This window comes from Ochotona curzoniae, unplaced genomic scaffold (genome assembly GCF_017591425.1).
Source record: "Ochotona curzoniae isolate NIBS_2020 unplaced genomic scaffold, NIBS_Ocur_1.0 contig_3520, whole genome shotgun sequence".
Classification (NCBI taxonomy): domain Eukaryota; kingdom Metazoa; phylum Chordata; class Mammalia; order Lagomorpha; family Ochotonidae; genus Ochotona; species Ochotona curzoniae.
This window is the reverse complement of record NW_024465894.1, coordinates 20,650,828-20,671,724: the sequence shown is the minus strand read 5'-3', so window position 1 is coordinate 20,671,724 and position 20,897 is coordinate 20,650,828. Positions and strand designations below refer to the sequence as shown.

General features: G+C 50.5%; 1 protein-coding gene across 5 annotated transcripts in view; it reads left to right on the top strand.

Moving 5' to 3' along the window:
• RIN2 (Ras and Rab interactor 2) overlaps positions 1-20,897 on the top strand; it is a 101,345-nt gene that overhangs the window by 62,855 nt on the left and 17,593 nt on the right. For all 5 annotated transcript variants that reach the window (XM_040981788.1, XM_040981789.1, XM_040981786.1 and 2 more), the window contains 4 exons: positions 1,455-1,566; positions 5,006-5,078; positions 9,866-9,957; positions 11,837-12,979. In XM_040981788.1, coding sequence (XP_040837722.1) covers positions 1,455-1,566; positions 5,006-5,078; positions 9,866-9,957; positions 11,837-12,979 — 1,420 coding nt within the window. The remainder of the gene's footprint in view (positions 1-1,454; positions 1,567-5,005; positions 5,079-9,865; positions 9,958-11,836; positions 12,980-20,897) is intronic.

Sequence of the window (20,897 nt, the reverse complement as noted above, 5' to 3'; positions counted from 1 at the left end):
TTAAACAAATAAAATATAAAAATAACCCTACAAATTTCCTCAGGAATGTAGGCAAGGCGTATAGATGAACATCATCAGAAAGATAATTTCACTCCTATAGAGTACCAAAGCCACAGATGATTAAAACCATAGAAAGACAAAGAGAAAAAGCTTGCATCTGCTGGTTCACTCTCCAAATGGCCACAATAGTCAGAGCTGAGCCAATCTGAAGCCAGGAGCAGCTTCCAGTTCTCCCGTTGGGTGCAAAGTCCCAAGAACATGGGCCGTCCTCTGCTGCTTTCTTGAAGCAGAGGGCTGGGTGGGAAGCAGAGCAGCCAGGACTTGAACTGGTGCCCATATGGAGGAGGCTGGGAGGAGGCTGGTGCTTGCAGATGGACTAGCCTCTAGAGTCACCACGCTGGTACCCAAAGCATATCATTCTTAACAGTTTGACAAAGATTTAAAAGAAGTTTGATAAAGCACTGTATCTGCAGCAAAACTGATACATACAAGTACTTCTTTTTGATTTTTTTTTTTTTCAATATCAGCTCCCATATTGGAGGGAGAATGGGCAGTATTTTTTTTCTGGGTTTGGCTTATGTCATTCAAGATGATGTCCTCTCATGGGAACCATTTTTATGTAAATGATAGAAATTTGTTTTATAAAGATTTATTACTTCTTATTAAAGGCAGACTTACGGAAAGAAGGAGAGAAAGAGAAAAAAAAAGTCTTCCTTCTGCTGGTCCACCCCCTAAGTAAGTGGCCACAATGGCTAGAGTTAAGCCGATCTGATGCCCAGAGCCAAGAGCTACTCCTGGGTCTCCCACATGGATGCAGAGTCCCAAGCTTTGGACCATCCTCCTCTGTTTTCCCAGACCACAAACAGGGAGCTGAATGGGAAGTGGAGCATCTGGAACACAAACAAGTACCCATATGGGATCCCAACACTTACAGGTGGAGGATTTGCCAATAGAGCCATTGCATTTGCCCTCAAATTTATGTTTTAATATAAAGAAAACTTTCAAAGGAATAATTTCTGCCTGTTTACTATTGGCCGTAAATTCCCATTCCTATTTTGAATGTATCCCAGAGCTCAGTTAACCAGTGAGCTCTCCACTTACCCCCTTTGCTGGAAGCAATAGTACCTTGTTTCATCAACCCTGGGAGACATGGGTGGAACATGCATAATCCCAGGAGGAAAGCAGTCACCAGACAGAGGGTGTTTCTATAGACCAGGGGAGCTCTCAGCTCAAAAACAGAAGCTTCTAGCAAACGGAAAGTGTGGGCCTTGCAGAGCCAGGTATTGGCGGCAGGGCTCCAGCGTGCTCTCAGAGCACTCCTCCCTCTGGCAGTGGTGGCCTGTGTCCAGCTGTGTGATCCTGCTATGGATGGAGTCTTATTCAAGGATGTCATAGTGCCAGTATCTAACCTTCTAGATGTTTCGGGAACTTGACTTTTCTTTTCCCTGCCCTAGATCTTCCTGGTTCGTAAATCCAGCAAGATGCAGAAGAAAGTCCTTTCTCTTCGCCTGCCCCCTGAGTCTGGAACACCACTGAAGGAGTTTGCCATCAAGGAAAGCACCTACAGTAAGTGGGTGGTGCAGGAGCAGCCTGGGTTGGTGGATGAAGGGTCCGGGGCTCCTGAGGGAAGGGAAGTGAAGGGAGCTTTGAGCCCCATTACCCACTCCCACCTCAGAAAGCCTCAATTTTCTCATCTGTAGAATGGGGTTGGTGGTCATCTCAGAGCTACTAAAGGTCAGTTAAGCCACCTGTGTGCACTGGTCTGCTTGGCAGGTGGGAAGGGCCTAATCGAGGTAGAGTCTTTGCCCCTTGCATGGTTAACCAGAGTATGGATTTGGTTCCGGGCTTTGCAGATGACTGAGTTGCAGGGAGGGCTGCAGCCACAAAGCCTTGGAGAGGTTCTCATGCCTGGGTGTGTGCCAGCACGTTGTCTTGCACATCAGTAACCCTGAGCAGGCGTGGTCCCTCCCAGCAGTCACCACCACGATTGTGCGGACTGCTGGGAAATGCAACCCCCCCAGAGGCAGGGTCCGCCCCTTTGGAACAGAAACTGCAGAGGTTTTGAAGGGAGAGCTGGCTTCAGGACTTGAGTTTGAGGTTCCCTGGTGGCTGGTGGCTGGTTGCTCGTGGAAGAACCTGGTCATAGTAGGAAAGTGCACCAGCAGTTGTGTCATGCTGCCAGCCTCTGAGAAGGGGCAGGAGATGGCTGTGCTCGCCCAGGAGGTTTCTGTGCAGATCCCAGGCTGCAGAGAGAGGCGAGGCAGGGAGCAGAACCGAGCAGGCTCCTGACACCTTACCGCAATTGCTGGGGAGATGTTTTCCCAGCAGAAGGGCCCTAAGAAAGTGAAACTTGGCAAATAATGGAATGATGTCAGGAGAGAACCAGCCAGGACTGCATTCCACACTAACTTTTCCGAAGACAAGGAATTTAAGACATGAATGGATTCCAGGTTGGCTTTTGGAAGCCTAATAGCCAGAATGAGACAGATAACTTTTCAAAAGTGTGTTATTTAATTATTTTGCTTGAAAGAGAGAGAGAGAAGATCCTTCTTCCACTGTTCACTTCCCTAATGCCCACAAGAGCCAGGGCTTCAGTCGAGAGCCCGGAACTCCATGTGGTGTCACCCTCCCTCTTATGTGATTGGAAGGATGCCAAGCATATGAGCCATGACTGCTTCCTCTCAGGGTGATTTACCAGGAGGAGTAAGCGACGGCTGAACCCCAACACTCACCTCCTCTCAGGTGGCCTGCTAAGGGCCATTCGCAGGCCACATGGTATTAACAACTTAGAATTAGCCTGCCACCACAGCTGGCATTGTGGCATAGCAGGTAAAGCCACCACTGCAGCATCCCATATGGGTACCAGTTGAAATCCCTGAGTACTTCACTTCTGAGCCAGCTAGCTGCTAATGCACCTGGAAGAACAGTGGAGGATGGCTTAAGTGCTTGGGCTCCTACCGCCCAAAAGCTATCTCTCTCTCTTTTTTAAAAGTAGCCTGCTGTAGATTTGTCCACTTTAGAGTCCCACCTGCCTTTTCCTTGGCAGGGCTGGGCCAAGGGATTTTGCAGCTTTCATTCAGCCAGCAGGCTGGGTGTGCCTCACTCCTGCTCACCTGGTTTTTAAATCCCTTCTAATACTTTCAGTTAACCATGAAAAGTTGGCCTGGACACCTCCTCCTTTTCTTGCTATGGCCACATCTGTGATGGCCTCCTTGTTCACTGAGATCTCAAAAATGACAGTACCTCCATCATATAAATTATTCCCCCCCTTTTTTTTTTGGTATACATGTAAATTCCTTCTGCTACCGTTCTGGAAGGCATGCTTTTTACAGATGAGAAAACCGAGACTGAGTGAGAGGAGTTAACCTGTCCAAAAATCAGCTCCATCCCATTTACCACAGTGCATTGCAGTAAACATACGAAAATGGGACTAAAATTATAAAATAATTTTGGGACCAAAACATTTTGAAATTCATGGGCAGTTTTCTATAATGCTTTTTCATGTACTATGAGGGGGAAAAAACCCTTTTGGTCCGTAATATTTTTGGCACAATAACAAACTCACACTTAACATGTGTTTATGTATTTATCTTCACTTTATTTGAAAGACAGAGGGAGAACTACAGAGAAATTGAAAGATCTTTTCACCCACTGGTTCACTCCCAAAATGCCTGCAACAGCCAGTGTGGTCCAGGCTGAAGTCATTAGTCCTGAGCACCATTCAGGTCTCCCACGCGGGTATCAGGATCCCAAGAGCTGGAGCCACCACCTGCTACCTCCTTGGATGTACATGAGCGGAGAGCTGGAGTGGAAGTAGAGGGGTCAGAACTGGAGCCAGGCACCACGATTTGGGATGTGCTGTCCCAAGCAGTCATTTCACTGCTGTGCCAAACACCAGCCTCAGGTTTCTGCTTTTATCTTAATGATTTGTTTCGTTTATTGGCAAGGCAGAGTGACAGAGAGATGGTGAGGGAAATTTTTGACTTGTGGCCACAACCACCAGGGAATCCCATCTCGCTCTCCTGCATGGGTGACAGGGACCCAAGTACTCGGATCATCCTCCACTTCTTTCCCAGGCACAGGAGTAAGAATTTCAATCAGAAGCAGAGTAGTCCGGACTAGAACTGGATGCTAATACAGGATGCTGCACAAGTGGCAGCTTAATCCACTGCACCATCACAGTGGCCCATTTTCTATCAAACTGGAGATGTACTGTGTGTGTGTGTGTGTGTGTGTGTGTGTGTGAGTGAGTGTATGAATGTGACAGAGAGATAGGCATGTGTTTTGGGGTGCCAAGGAAACACTGATTGAGCAAAATAACGTAAGTTAAGCAAAAATAAATGTGGGCATGAATTATTTTGCAAGGGAAGAAATTGCATTGGGTGGAGGGTGGCGTATGCATCGATTTGGAGGAACCACTGGCTGAAGTGTTGGCCGAAGGGACCCAGGGGTGCTGGCAAATCATGACTGTTTGAAGTCAATACTGAATGCTTCCCCATTCAGAAGACAAAGAACGGAGACCACCTGGCTAGATGCACCTGTTAGGAAGCGTACACGGGGCCAGCCGAGGGAGGTTGGAGGAGATAGTCTACGGAAAAAGTTTGAGAGTCTTTCATCAGCTGGAATTGAAGCAAAAGCTAAGGGAGCTTGCTTTGTGTTATCCTGCAGAGTCTGCCTTCCATTTGCTCTGTGCCTTTGCCAGAGGGGACCCTATTTTGACCCAGGAGATCTATGTCCTAGCAGGGGCCGGCTGTGGTTGTTGTTCTGGCCCTGCCTCTCCCTGCCCAACTCTGGGTTCTGGGCTTGGTTGTGCAAGCCGTGTTTACCAAGTATTGGAGCGTGTGCCGGACATGAGTGGGGGGAGCCTCCAGGCTCTGTTGTGACTGCTTACTCCAGCTGTACCGCCTCCTCCTCACAGCTGGTTCTAATAAGCTATACGGGCGCTTACTTGCTTTCCCAGGATGCACTCGGGGCACTCAGCTGCTTTCCCATCTCTCTTTTGCAGCTTTTTCCCTGGAAGGCTCAGGAATCAGTTTTGCAGATTTATTCCGACTCGTGGCTTTCTACTGCATCAGCAGGTAAGGCCTCTCCCTTCATCATCTGCTTCATTGGCTGCGTGCTGGGTCAGCAACCCAAGCCACCTTACCTGAGAGCAGGGAGGAGGGACCTGGGAACCTGCCCACCTCCTGGATGCCCATGGAAGGAACAGCCGTTCAAGTGCCCGGTTCCCAAATCTCGTGTGCCAGGATGGTGAAGGAAAGAAGTGCCATGACACCTCCAATTGGCAAGTGTCCTTCTTAGGGGGATTTTTTTTTTTTGTGGCACTGCTTGAGCCGACACCCTGAAGCAAGCAACACACACACACGCACGTGTGCACACACAGAAAGGGAAGGAGAATTCAGTCCTGTAACCTGTCAAAGACACTAACGGTGCTTCTGAAAACTCTCCACCAAACGACACTCATTCTGCAAGAGTGCAACCCATCCATCTTGCTCCAAAGGCAGGCAGGAGTGACAGGCTGGGGCACTCACATTGGTGTCCGGGGTCTCGCAGAAGCACCTGATTTTCAGCTCCATGAAGCCATGCCCTGAGCCTGGTGTGAACCAGGTCAGGAGGAGGTGCTTTGTAAAAGACTTTCTTCCCTGTTGTTTTTCTTTCTGGCAAGAAGTGTATTTCTGCTGAGTGTTCTCTGCGTGATTAAGAAACGAAATGTGTTCCCTGCAGTTGTTTTGGGGGCAGACAAAGCTCAATATGGCTCTTAAGGAAAAAAACCACTGGGCACCCATTGCAGCTGATACAATGCAATGCAGGAACAGGCATTATCTCTTACAGCTGGCACATATTTAGGCTGATGGGTTTCTTGGGGTTTACTTCATTGTATTTTAATTGGGATCAGGTTACTTCTGCAAGATTTGATTGTATATTCACCACACCTGCTGGCTGGACTCTGTTGAGGAGAGCCATTGAACGCCCTCCTTCCTGGATATCTTTAAGCTGCTGCATGCCACACAGTAAGCATCCAGCGAAAGTGCAGGCACTTTGGAGGGGAAATCCAGTGCCGTGGAGGCACCTCACAAGGGGATGGTGCCACCTGCCCGATCGTTTGCAAGGAAACGCCAGCGGCCCAGTAGACCAGGCTAAGGCAAGAGCAGAGCCCCCGGCACCACCCTCCCCGTCTGCCCGTGCACTCTGGGCAAGCACGCAACTCCCACACTCACGTGTCAGCCACAGTGAGGTCGGCTGATGCTTGCTGCCTGCCAGAAGTGTATTTGGCAGCAGCACAAAAAAGAGACCTTCTCTGCCCATGGTGTATGTAAAAGCATGGAAGCCTGCTGTCCAGGGCTATTGAATGGTGAGGGCAGATAAACAAGCTGCCAAGCTTGATGCCAGTGTAAAGCCACTTAGAAACCTATGCAACTGGGGAGGCCAGAGATCAATTTGCCAGCTTTTATTTCTCTGCCAGGCGAAGGCACTTGATGTTTCTGTTTTTCTGTGAGTGCCCCTTGTCTGTGTTTTTATTTATTTATTTTTATTGGAAAGGCAGATCAGATTTACAGAGAGAAGGAGAAACTGAAAGAAAGAACTTCCATCTGCTCGTTCACTCTCCAATGGCCGCAGTGGCTGGAGCTGAGCCAGTCCAATGCTAGGAGCCAGGAGTTTCTTCCTGGTTTCCCATGCCAGGGTCCCAAGGCTTTGGGCCATTCTCTACTGCTTTTCTAAGCCACAAGCAGGGAGCTAGATGGAACGTGGAACAGCCAGGATATGAATTGACACCCATATGGTGAGGCTTTAGCCACTGAGCCATCACACTGGGCCTTGCTATGTTGTTGATGCTCAGAAGTTGGTCTGACCCATCTCACCCAGTGTTTTAGAGATCTTTCAGTTGATCACAATAATCAGACCTGTTGAACTTCTCCCCTGGGCTGCATCCAGGGTGCACTGAAGCAGATAGTTCATAGGCCAGAAAGTACAGGATCTGCTGCATCAGGAAGGCTGGCTGAAAAGTCCATTGAGATTTCAGGTGGGGACTGTGAACCTTGGCCACCAACGCCTGGCAGCCCGGGGTCAGTTTACAGTAATCCTGTGGTGGAGACCTCCTGCCTTTACAACTCCAGAGTGTAGCAGAATCCCTTGGGTGAAGCTGCCGAATTTGACTATAGAGTCTGAGATTGCATTTGCAACAAGCTCCCTGGTGATGAGGTTGAGGCTGCTAGTCCTCCGATATAGTGATGTTAGGGTCTTCTGTGCTGCTCCTATGCTGTTTCCAGTCCTCATGGCAACTGTATCCATGAGGACCATGAAGACTCAGAGGCTGCGACAGAGGGAGGCACTTGGCCACAACCACTCAATTGTCGAGTTGTGGATACGAGAGAACCCAGGCCTGCCAGTGAGGCCAGAACGCATATATTTCCCATTCTCTAAGACAGTTGCGCAGACCAGACTGTCACTCCTGGGTTTCAGCCCCCACCTGACCTCTCTGAACTCCACAAGGCCTCCCTTCCAGGGTGTTCATGTGTGCCTAATCCACACAGTGGGTCGGCATCACAGCCTCTGCCCCGGGGAAAGCAGGCAGAGTTCAGGGCCATCAGCATTGCTCAGGTCCCCTCCCTTCCAGAAACAGAATGCCTGGAACATGATCTTGAAAAATAAATTGAAGGCATGTATGCACTGGGTGAAACGTTTCCATCTACAAGGATGCCTGAGTTTTGGGGTCCCTTTAATGGGGCGTAGATGGAAGTGTGTGTGTGTGTGTTGGAATGCATCCTGGCTGGCACAATGGGAGAGTCCTCACATACAACATTTAATTTTCTGGGAGGTGAACACCTAAAACCATCCATTAACAAATGATGGGTATAGCTCCCTGTCATATGTCATTAAGGTCTAACTCAAGACAAGTGATGTTTAAGCTCCAGCTACTGCACTGAGCAAAGACTGAAACCTAAACACAGGTTGGTTTTGTTGTATGTGACTTCCCCGCTCACACCAAATTGTCTGACTAAAGTGGATTTTTAATGAAGTTGATCTGACCATATGAACATGGATTTGCAGGATACTTAAATGTTGCAAAGTTCTTCATTTTGGGTTACAATCAGGGCCCCTGCACCTTTCAGGCCAGGGTGCAGCTGTTAGAGATAGCTGCCCTCCCGTATAGCTCCACCTGGGTTCTCTCAAATAAATAACAAGTGGACAAGCAGAAGGGGGCGCTCACAACGTTTGGGGGACAGCCAAGAGGGTCTCATGGGAATGGCTTGACCATAGTTGAACTTGTGATCAAGTGTCAGATCATATGTGTTTTGTTCTTTCCGTCAGCTTTACTACTTTGTTATTCACTGTCAGCAGCTTCCAGGGCTCCAGAATCCCCTGGTCATCCAGATTTAATCTGTTTCCTTCTGAGATGTTGCATCATCTCACTGTGGACAGCAGGTCATTTGATGTCATTACCCTCTTCAGAGTATCTGGTAATGACAAAACACAGGCAGACGCTCCATGTGTTGTCTCTCACTCGCTCACCCCACCGCAGTCACGGTGGCCTGCTAGCTATTTTTCATGCATGGCATGTCCTCTGTCACCCCAGGGCCTATGCACCTGCTCCCCCATTAACACACACACACACACACACACACACACACACACACACACACAGAGGATTGTTCTACTCCTGCTTTACTTCCTTGCTTGCTTTTAGCGTCTCAATCCAATTCCACCTGCTCACAACACCTTTCCCAGCTGTTGCCAGCCTCCATAACATTGAAAAGCATAAATAATTGCAGGATGAAGGAATAAAAGAATGAGTGAATCATTTGTTTTTTATAAAACCCACATCACTATGGGAGAAAAATAACTTGGGGCTAAGTCACTGACACGATGGAGCCTCTACTCATCCCTCCATCAGCAGCCTCTTGCTGTGCATGGCAGATAAGGTGCTGTGCTTAAGCCTGTTGGGAAATTCACCTGTGCATAGAGCATGGTAACTAACCTCTTGAAAAATGTTGACTTACATCTGCTTTTGGCCTGAGAAAGCCAGTGATGAATTGGCATCCTGGCCGTGGCGTCAGAGGACTGCTTCTCATGGGGCCAAGTTGACCTGCAGTGCCTGGGACCACACGTGGTGCTGTATCGCTTGCTGGTGTAGCAGCCTGGTCATTGCTATATGGTGCCTTATACTTGTTTTGCTTTTCAAAGGATGGCCAGGGGCCATCCACATCAGTCTTGCCTAGGTGCTTGGCCGAAATGCAACATCCTGCCCACTCGGACCTTCTGCATCAGATTACTGAATGACAAGACCCTCCTGTGGGTGAGGAGGAGAAAGGGAGGGAGTTACCTGTGCGTTAGACTCAGAGAAGCTCTGCCTGTGTCAGACACAGCAGAAAGCTTTTTTTTTTTTCTCCAGCGCACAAAGGACAGTAGGAGCTCTAACTGGATGATGTCGCAAGTCAGAGCAACAGACTCCTGAAGAAGCTGTCTGAAGGCTGACAGGTCTCCGTGTAGGGCTGTGCATCTCTGCCCCCTCGAGAGATGGGGCCTGACACTGAGATGACAGCTCACAGATTGGCACTCATCCCCCACCAGGGACAGCAATTGTGCTGTGAACTACGTAGCCTTTTAGCAACCCAGCAGGGCTGTTTGTCACCCGGCCTGTCCCACCTGGGATGATACCGACAGGCACAGGAAGTGCGGAGTCCTTTATTAGGAAAGAGAAGTCATGATTAGGGAATCATACGATGTTTATGTAAGACACATGGTATTTGTTAGGACACGCTGAGACGTCCCTCAGGTGAAAATGCATGCCAGAATTGCAAGCCAGACGTGTCATGACAACATTCTCTCTCTCTCTCTCTCTCTCTCTCTCTCTCTGGAACCTCAGGGATGTTCTGCCATTCACCTTGAAGTTGCCTTATGCCATTTCCATAGCCAAGACCGAGGCTCAACTTGAAGAGCTAGCTCAGCTGGGACTAAGTAAGTGGGTGCCCTTGCCCCCCGGGTCTGGAGCAGTCACCCCTGGGCTGAGGTTACACTGCTTGGTCAAACACACTCGGGTTCCAGACTTACCCCCACTGCCACAGCAAGACAGGGCTGTCTACAGGGCCACGAGGCTCCTCTTTCTGAGGGCCCACTCTGCCGGGGACTGGGCTGAGGGCCTGGCTCGCCCCCTAGATCTCCCCAGCCCCATTGATCTGGGTTTCCTGAAGTACCAGAGTGCTGAGGGCACAGGTGCATCTGGAATGTGGCTGCTTGCTGGGACAAGACCTGTGTGTGACTCCATTACTGAGGCACAGGCACACACAATACGGGTAGCTAAGGAGACCCCGGTCTGCCTTGTACCCTCATTGTCCAATTCACACCCTGTCCTTCTGGCCAATGTCCCTGAAGGACCCTTGTCCCGGCAGCTGGCCACCCCCTTCCCCTCTGCCTTTGCTGGCCCTCCCTCAACCCTGGGTTCTGCCAGACAGTGATTCACTATGGACCGGGATGTTGGGCTCTTCTGTGTAACTTTTTCATCCCAGTACCCTGGGGAATCCATGTGGATATCACTTTAAAAGAAAATATTAAATTGTATTTCAAAGACAAAGTTACACAAAGGAGGAGAGACAGAAGGGAAAGATTTTACATCCACTGGTTCACTCCCCAAATGGCTGCAAAGGCCAGAGCTAAGCCAATCCTAGGCCGGCAGCCAAGGGCCTCAGAACTTGGATCATCCTCCACTGCTTTCCCAGACGTGGCAAAGAGCTGGATGGGGAGTGTAGCATCCGGGACACGAACCGGTGCCCATTTGGGATGCTGGTGCTTGCAGGTGGAAGATTAACCTGTTGAGCCATTGTGTCAGCCCTGGTTTCAATTCTGCAAAAACCTTTTCCTTCTAGAGGAAAAGGGAGAATACCCTCCGGATTGTACCCAGGTTGCCAACAGGCTACTGCAGTTGAGTAGAAATTTATGGTTTTTAAAGATGAATTCATTTACTTGAAATGCAGAGGGAAAGAGTATTCCCTATTCCAAATGGAAATAACATACACATTTTCACATCACTATCTCCCCCAATTTATATGGAAAACACAAGCAAGATAGATACGTTGAGCCAGCCCACACTGCTCCGAGGAACCTTGGGAAGGAGGTTGGAGGGTTGGGGGTGCGGGTGGGAGAGGAGGCAAACTCAAGGATCAAAGCTTGCACCTGCCCTGGATGTTGACTTTTGCTTTAGTTTGCTTTTTTTGTGTGTGCTGATGGGATTCCTAATTATACTTTGCCTCCTTTTGGAGTTTTTAATGCTGAATGTGTAAAAGCCCAAGGGGGATTGTGTAAGATCCCACAGGCCCAGCAGCTGCTAGCCTGCCCATTAAAGGGGAAGTTTGGAGTCTTGATTCCTTGGCTGGCAGCTGCCATGGTGGAGGGCATCCCCAGAGAGACTAGTGCATGGGTGGGGTGCTCTCCCATTGAGACGAGCCTTGACTCGTTTTTGCTCAAAGCCAGGCGGGGCGTCCGTGGCAGCCCTGGTGGCCCTGCGCAGTGTGTGAGCGGGTCCAGTTCACTCTGTGCCTGTATGAGGGCTGGACTGGAGCCATGCATCCACCCAGCCACTTCTGAAAAGGCTTGGAAGGTGGAAGGCTCCCGGAGCCCTCTCATGAGCCCACAGCTGGGCCTGGCAGCCCATCAACCCATCTGCCCTTTCCAGGAAGGGAATGCAGTAAAAGCAAAAAAAAAACTCAAAGAAAAATTACCTACCCCTAGCCCCGCGTGCCCGCGCCTCCCATCCGGGGCACGCATTGTCTTTGTGATTTGTGCAGGAGTGGCCCCAGTGTAATGTATTTACATTCTTGTGTTCACTGATAATGACTTTCAGATTTTTGGAGCTCTCCAGCTGACAACAAACCCCCAAACCCTCCACCTCCCCATAGGCCTCCCTCTGCCGACGCCGACGCCCACGACGGTGGCTGCTCAGCCCCGCTGCGGCAGCTCTGCCTTATAAATGGAGTGCATTCTATAAAAACGAGGACGCCTTCGGAGCTGGAGTGCAGCCAAACCAACGGAGCCTTGTGTTTCATTAATCCCCTTTTCTTGAAAGTGCACAGCCAGGACCTCGGGGCAGGCCTCAAGCGGCCGAGCACCAGGACTCCCAACGCCAATGGCCCCGAGCGTCCTCGCTCGCCGCCGCCCAGGCCCCCGCCACCCACTATTAATAGTCTGCACACAAGCCCTCGGCTGGCCGGGACTGAAACCCAGACGAGCATGCCAGAAACAGTCAACCATAACAAACATGGGAACGTAGCTCCGCCTGGAACGAAACCAACCCCCATCCCTCCGCCCCGGCTGAAGAAGCAGGCTTCTTTTCTGGAAGCTGAGGGAAGCTCAAAGACCTTGACCCGCCGGCGTCCCGGTCCGGAGCCCGAGCTCTGCACAGCTGGCAGCCCAGGTGGCGCCCCGCCTGCAGACGCCCCGGGGGATTGCACAAGGGCCCGGCCTCCCAGCTCTGAATCACAGCCCCCGTGCCATGGAGGCAGGCAGAGGCTGAGCGACATGAGCATTTCCACTTCCTCCTCCGACTCGCTGGAGTTCGACCGCAGCATGCCTCTCTTTGGCTACGAGGGGGACACCAACAGCAGCCTGGAGGACTTCGAAGGGGAGAGTGACCAGGAGACCATGGCGCCCCCCATCAAGTCCAAAAAGAAGAGGAACAGTTCCTTCGTGCTGCCTAAGCTTGTCAAGTCCCAGCTGCGGAAGATGAGCGGCGTCTTCAGCTCCTTCATGACCCCGGAGAAGCGGATGGTGCGCAGGATCGCCGAACTGTCCCGGGACAAGTGCACCTATTTCGGGTGCCTGGTGCAGGACTACGTGAGCTTCCTGCAGGAGAACAAGGAATGCCATGTGTCCAGCACCGACTTGCTGCAGACCATCCGGCAGTTCATGACCCAGGTGAAGAACTATTTGTCCCAGAGCTCGGAGCTGGACCCCCCCATTGAGTCACTGATCCCCGAAGACCAAATAGGTAAGTATTCCTTGGCGGTTTTTTTTTTTTTAAACATAAAAAATCTACCATAACCTTGCCTGGCAGTACATCCTGTGCCGGTTGTTTCGGACGGAGTTTGTTGTGAAGTTCAGAAAAAAATGAAAGCGAACTCCACCCCCTGGCCCGATTTGAATAGGGAAATGGGCTCCCCAGGGTCGCTGCTGCAAGCAGCCTGAGGAAGCTTTCAGGGGTGCTGGGGTGTGTGTGTGTGTGTAAAGTGCAGAATGATTCTGCCCAGAGAAAGAGTTTGTACTGCCCAGCCACTGGAGGTCCGAGTGGCTACCTGTGTTGGTTCCGTATGTGTGTGCGTGCATTACAGCTGTTGAGCATTGTCTGAGAGCAGACAGCAAAGGTCTTTGGGCGTTCAGCTGCGAGAGGGAGTACTTTGCCCAGCTTCTGTTAAGAGCTGAGTGCACCTGAAGCTATCGTAATAGGATGGGTTTCCAACCTGGGCTCACTCCAGCAATGCAGAATTGCACTGTGACACCCAGTGGTCCCTCACAGGGGGTGGTACCCTGCCGGCCTCTCTAACAAGGCCCTGTTCCTGAGAAAGCAAAAATTGGGAAAGGGGTTGTGTTTGCTTTGCGCACCTTTAAGATAAGCAACCCCGTGTGGAGGTCACGTGGAAGGTGTTTTGTTTCCCCAGTGTCAAGGGGAAATACTTTCTTTATCGTCTCACTTAAGGACTCGCTTGTTATTTTGACCACTAGCATGCCAAGGCGCGTTGGAATTTGGCAAGCAGTGTTCCCCTACCCCAAGGTGAGAGCATTGCGACGGGGGTTTGTGTGTGTTTCCAAAAGTCGGCTCTAAAAGGTTGAGTGCCTTCCTTCTTGGGCAGCAACAGCCTAAAAAAAAAAGTGTGATCAAATACTTCCAGGCAAATGATTTCTCCTTGCCGGTTGGGTCTGTCTGTCGTAGTAAACAGTGTGTGCTAGAGTGGGCTTGTGTGCTCACACGCTCCTGGCTCCTTCTCTTCCTCTGTCTTTAAAGTGACTTTCAGCTGCTCTTTGATTTTTTCTCACAAAGGACTCAAAGGCTTGTTTGTTTTCCTGGCAGATCAGGGCGTGGTCAGAGCTGGGGTGTTGCTGCAGGCTGTGGTTAAAAGGAATGTGCCCTTGTGATGTGCCAGGGGGAATGGGGACTGGCTTCCAGAAGAAGACAGGGTGGTCACACCAGCTGTCCCCACCCCCGCCCCTATGCCCCTGCAGCCCCCCATCCCAGGGAGAACAGGGCCCTCAGTCTGCCCCCAGAAGCCCGCTTCAGGGGCCAGCTCTGATGTCAGGCCTGAGCTATGTGGCAGGCAGCAGCACCAAGCAACCCACAGCGAACAGGCTCCAGCGGAAATGAGGACTTTGAGGCTGCCTCCCTGCTCATGCTGCCTGCTGCGACCCAAGCTCATTCCTGGGGAGTCTGTTCTGCCAGTTCTTTGGGTAGTTAAGTTTGGATGTGATACTTAGAGCTTAAGGGTTATTTTCTCCAGAAAAGAAAAAGAAATGCTGAAAATTACTGCAAGATGTGGCTTTTCATTGAAAAGCGATCAGCATAATGAGAAAGGCAGCTGATTGTTAGTAGAGCCACCAGTAGGAGCAGGCAGCCCACCTGAGCTATTTCAGTGCCCCTCACCTTACCCCTGGAAAGCAGTGTTAGGAGGGGGAAGACGGCTGGGCAGCGCCAGGTGGAGCCATTTGTCTCAAGGTCACACCAGCTAGTGGCCAGCCGGTACAGCATTTGAACTTACAGGAGACCAGAGCCCGTATTTTTCTAAGCTCCTCTCTCTGCTATTGCTGTATTTGTACTTCCTCATCAGTAATTCGGGGGAGCTTGTTGTTGAGGCAGCTCTGTAGGCTAGAGCTCTCCAGCCAAGTGTGGCGTGGAAGGATGGTGCCTCCAGGAACATTGCCATACTGTTTTGTTGTTGGGTTTTGAGCTTTGTTGTTGTTCATCCTATTGCTTCACCCAGGAGAACATCGTGTGTTTTGAAAGTGCAGCGAGTCGTGCTTTTGAAATTTGAAAAGAAAAAGGTAGGGTGTGGGGCAGCACAGTGACTCAACTGGCTAATTCTCCACCTGCAAACATCCAGCATCTCTATATGGTTGCTGGTTTGTGTCCCAGCTGCTCTACCTCTGATCCAGCTCCCTGCTGTGGTCTGGGAAAACAGTGGAGGATGGCCTAAGTCCTTGGGATCCTGCACTCGTGCAGGAGACCTGGAAGAGACTCCTGGTCCCTTGCTTTGGATCAGCTCAGCTCTGACCTTGGAGGCCCAGAAGGAACTCGGCTTTTCTCTGTTTGAATCAATGCTCTTGACGCTTTGCAGATTCAGGTCCACAGGCCAAGATGCACAGAGCCAAGTCCAGAGGATGATGGACTAGTTTGTGGGGAGCTTGCCTCTGGGTCCTGTTGTCTCAGCTGTGGGCTCATTCCCACCAGAACCCACTGCGTAGGAGAAAGAACTGGTCTGCTGTTTGAATGCACTTTCCAGAAACCTCAATTATTATTATTTTTTTTTTGTATGATAAGGTGTCCATCAAGGCCAGTAAGGTTTTTTAGGAATGCCAGTTGGATTTCTCTGTGTTTTTAAATTTTTTAATCTAGTCTTGTCCTCTTCTCCTGTAGCTTCCTGAAGACAGGTATCTTCACTCAAACCGTATATTTGCAAAGCACCCATCCCGTGGCAAGGAAGTAGAAGGAGATATTTCCCTGGCCTAATTCATTCGGAATGAGCGCCATGCTTCCTGGGTGGACACGGCCATCTGGAGGGAGGAGGGTCTCTGGTTTATGGTGACAGTGGGAATCTCTCTTCTTCTGAAGGTCGTTCTTCAGTCGGATATAGAAAAACCAATGGGGAAGAGGAACCACTCTCATTTTGCATTTGCATGTGTGTTCCTCTTCCTTCTAACACTTTCTAGGCAAGCATACATGATAAACCATCATTCATTTCAGGAGTGACAGAACCAGGGGTAGGTGTTTGATGGAGCAGTTAAGATGCCTCTTCCCATATCAGAATGCCTAAGTTGAAGTTCTTGCCCTGCTGCCAGTCTCGTTTCTGGCTCATGTGCACCCCGCGAGGTAACAGATGAGGTCTGAAGTCCTCGCGTCGCTGTCACCCATGTGGGAAACCTGGGTTGAGTTCTGGCCCCCTGGCTTCAGCCTAACCCGAGCCCTCACTGTTCAATGAATGTGAAATCAATGAGATTTCACTATCTCTCGCTGCGTGTCTGCTTTTCAAACAAATAATTTTTTTTTAATGGAGAACTGATACTATAAACAAATGAGACCAATTATAAAGAATTTGTTCTGTTTACCCTTTGGAGCGCTCCCATGCAAGAGGCTTGGCTTTTATTAGGAGCACATTGCCTGACATTGGTGTGGCTCTCTGGGTTGCAGAAGGAAGTCAATGCGGATAGAACTGAGCTAGTTCCCTTTTGCATCAACTCACTATTCATTCTGGGGCTCACATGGAAGACTTCCCTCCAGGACAGCCACTCCCTGTCTCTGGCCCTCCTTGCATAGGAAGGACAAACCCATGCTTTAACATAAAGGGCACAGCTGAAGGTCGTGGGGTCGGTCCCTTGGTCAGGCCGATGGATTACACTTACTAGTGTCCCCTGCCGTAGAGAGGGAGAAAATCAGCCGAAGTGAATTTCTGTAGTTTTGTGGGTGGGGCCTTAATTTTAATGAAAGAATTTTTAATTTTTTTTAAAGATGCATTTATTTATTTGAAAGAGTTAGAAAGAAGGAGAAACAGAGGGAATCTCTTTGCTGGTTCACTTGGCAAATGTCTACAATGGCCGGAGCTGAGCTGGTCCTAAGCTGAGAGCCAGGAGCTTCTTCAGGGTCTCCCATGTGGGTACAGGGACCCAAGGACTTCTGCACCCAAGGGCCCATGCATTCTCTGCTACCTCCCAGGCCATCAGCAGGGACCTGGATCAGAAACAGAGCCATCAGAACTCAAAGCAGCCATCGTATGGAATGTTGGTGCCACATGTCATGCCATGGCGCCAGCCCCTATTTCTTTAATTTTGGACAACCCTGTGATTTAAAGTCTTATTTCAAGAAAAACAGTATTTCTCAAACTCGAGAAATGTTAGTCATCCCAAGTTTTCTATTTCATTCAGACGATTTTCCACAGACTGTCCACAGTGACACAAAACAGCTGTTTGTATTCTTCAAAGCCAGTGGAGAAAAACAAGACAATGTTATTTTTCTTCCTTTGATTTCTTTGAGCCAAAATGTGTGTTTTTATCCATTGAAGTTTTTAAGAACTTGGAGAAAACATCTTCACATATTCAACATAAACATAGATTCATGTATCCATATATTTTTTTTTAGATTTATTTTTATTATTTTTTCACTGGAAAGGCAGATATACAGAGAGGAGAGACAGAGAGGAAGATCTTCCATCCGATGTTTCACTCCCCAAGTGAGCGCAACGGTCGATGCTATGCCGATCCGAAGCCAGGAGCCTCTTCCGGGTCTCCCATGTGGGTGCAGGGTCCCAAAGCTTTGGGCCGTCCCCGACTGCTTTCCCAGGCCACAAGCAGGGAGCTGGAAGGGAAGCGGGGCTGCCGGGATTAGAACCGGCGCCCATATGGGATCCCGGGCGTGCTAGGCGAGGACCTTAACCACTTGCGCCACCGCGCCGGGCCCAATCCATATTTTTTTAATAGAAAAATTATCCTGACAATATGGTTAGACACCAGAGAGTGTGCATAAAAATGGGGGATTAAGAGGTTGGCATTTGTCCTAGTGGCTAAGATGCTTCCAATTCAGCTCCCCGCTTGTGGCCTGGGAAAGCAGTAGAGGACGACCCAAAGCCTTGGGACCCTGCATCCGTGTGGAAAACCTGGAAGACGCTCCTGGTTTCAGATCAGCTCAGCTCCAGCCACTGCGACGATTTGGGGATGGAGGAGCTCTCTCTGGCTTCTCATTCTCTCTGTAACTGCCACATTTCAAATAACAAAAATTAATCTTAAAAACAAATTTCAGGGGCCCAGCACGGTAGCCTAGTTGATAGAATCCTCACCTTGCACGCACCGGGATCCCATGTGGATCCCAGTGGCCCCACTTCCCTTCCAGCTCCCTACTTGTGGCCTGGAAGGGCAATTGAGGATGGCCCAAGGCCTTGGGAACCTACACCCACATGGGAGACCCGGAAGAGGCTCCTGGCTTCAGATCAACTCAGCTCTGGTTGTTGAAGCCCCTTGGGGAGTAAATCAGCGGATGGAGGATCTTCCTCTCTGTGTCTCCTCCTCTCTGTGTATATGACTTTCCAATTAAAAAAAAAATCTTAAAGACAGATAATTGTACTGACTTAAAAAAAAAAAAACCTGGTGGGCATAGGTGGAATTGAAGTCATTCCCAGGGACTTAAACAAGCACCATAACTTCATTTTAGATCAGTTTTTTAAATGAGTGTTTGAACTTGGGCTCAAGTTTCAATACTTGGGCTGCTTCGTTTTCGCCCTGAGTCAGCCATCCACGGTCCTTTAGATGAAAAGCCATTCCCAGAGGTGATGCTGCACCTGCTGCTTGGTGCCAGCCTGGGATGCTCTCACGTCTGACCTCCTCCAGGCGGTGCTGACTCCTGACAGGTGAAAATGCTCTTATAGAGAAAAAGGAGAAAAACTGGCTTACGTATAAAGAATATACTGAAGACCGTAAGAAGTCCGCCACCCCCGCCCACAAACACACACGCACCCCTTTGAAGCATCATGTGCTGGGTAATTTGGTCTTTAAGGCAACGGGGTTGTATCCATTACATTTTGTCACCCCAAGAGGTCCCAGCCCTAGGCTTGGGAGTCCCACAGGCTAGGAGCACGTAACTCGGGCATCCACACGGTCAGGCCTTGCTCACGAGGGGCCAGGCCTTGCTCATGAGAGGCCAGGCCTTGCTCACGAGGGGCCAGGCCTTGCTCACGAGAGGCCAGGCCTTGCTCACGAGAGGCCAGGCCTTGCTCACGAGGGGCCAGGCCTTGCTCACGAGGGGCGGTGCCAGGTGGCGTCATGTTACAGGTCACAGGAACATGTCTGTGCTTGGAGTGTTTACTTACTTTCCTTCTCTTAGTTGTGTTTATTTGAAGGAGAGAGTGAGAGAGAGAGCATGTGGGGGCTGTGTGTGTGTGTGTGTGTGTGTGTGTGTGTGTGTGTGAAGAGAGAGTGATTGATTGATCTTCCATCTGCTGGTTCACTCCCGACATGGCCACAGTGTCCACGGTTGGGCCAGGCCAAAGTCAGGAGCCCAGAGCTGTGTCCAGATCTCCCCCACATGAGTGGCAATGGCCCAGGTATATGAGCCATCTTCCACTGTTTCCCCAGGCACGCTAGCAGGGAACTGGATCAGAAGTGAAGTGGTCCACCCTGGAATCTGTGCGCCTATGTAGGATGCCAGCAGCTTAGCTTGCTGTGCTACAAGGGCAGCCTCTAGAATGTTCTGTGCCTTTCTATCTCTCTCTCCCTGGATTCTTCCTGCCTCCCAGACAGGAGATGTCCGTGGGACTCATGTAAGAATTGGAGAGTGTGACCCAAGAGGTCCCTGGAATGCTGCATTGGTGGTATGGCTGTGTCGGGGTTTCAGGGTTTAGACATGTGGTTCTACCACTCCACTTTGCCTGCAAGGACAGCTCTGGCCCTGAAGAGATGGAGCCCTCCTGGGTTGGCCGTCTGACTCAGCCTCGGCTTGCGAGCCATCTCTCCACATCTCTCCTCCTACACACACAGTCCACTTTGGAGGTCTGCAGTTCCTGTTAAAGTCCAGGGAAGTCAGAAGACCAAACTTGGAGTGTCCCAAAAATTTTCTGTTCGATTCAGCAAATAGGTTTGGTGCATCTGCTACATATGTGCCTTGGCCAGGCCCGGAGGTGGGGCTCAGGTTATGACCCCAGGTCTAGTTTTGGGTGGGCTTCCCACCCAGGGAAGAAGTCCAGGCTGCAGTAGGTCATGGCAGAGACAACCCAGAGTGCTGGAGGCGAGAAGCGCCAGGAGGTGAGTGCCCCGGGAGGTGGGCTGGGCATGGATGAGCAGGAAGCCAGGTGGCTTTCCAGTCATTTCTCAAAGTGCTCTCGGTTTCCATCTTGACCTTATTCACACCACAGCTTGTACTGGGAGGAAACAGGACAGCCTGAGCCATCCCACCTGGGTCCCCTTTCCAAGGTGCCCCCTGTTCATAGGGAACAGAGGAAGCTGATGAGATCATGGGTTAGCAGGTGTCCCGTGCATATTCAGTCCTCACAGGATGTTGAGACTTCCCTGGTGTCAGGTATACCATCCAGGCTCTCAGTGTCTCTCCTCCCTCAGACCTCCCAGCAAGCCCAGCGGGCTGCTGTGACTGTCCCCGTTTTTACAAATCAAGATGCTGAGGCCTGGGAAAAGCCATTTTCCCTCCAGGCCACCAGCCCTTGCCTCTGACCCAGGTCCCTCTGGCCTGCTCTGGATGAGCAGGGATTAGCACAGGACCGCTGTGCCTCTCTGGCTGTCACACAAAGGCTTTTCAGGAGGCTGCCTTCCACTTGCCTCAACTGCCAGCTCCGTGCGGATGGGGTGGAGCAATTTAGCAGTGGGAAACGGGGGCGTGCAGTAGTTATTGATGAAGAACTTGGGCTGCACTAGGCTACTGGGCTTGAAGCTTGCTCTCTACTGCTCATGAGCTGTGTGCCTTCAGTTAGGTTTCTTGGTGTCTCTGTGCCCCAGTTTCTCCTCTTGTAACCCACAAGTCAAAGATGGCATCATGCTGTGGCCTCTGACACTTCCTTACCGGCCTACTGTCCAACCGCCAGCACCTGCCAGCCTGCAGCCTTCTCATAGGCTGGGACATCCGTGCCCAGCCTAGCCTCTGAGAATAGCTTCTGCTGTAGGTGGAGCAACCCTGAGGTGGATCTGTCCTGGTCTTTTGGAGTCCCCCA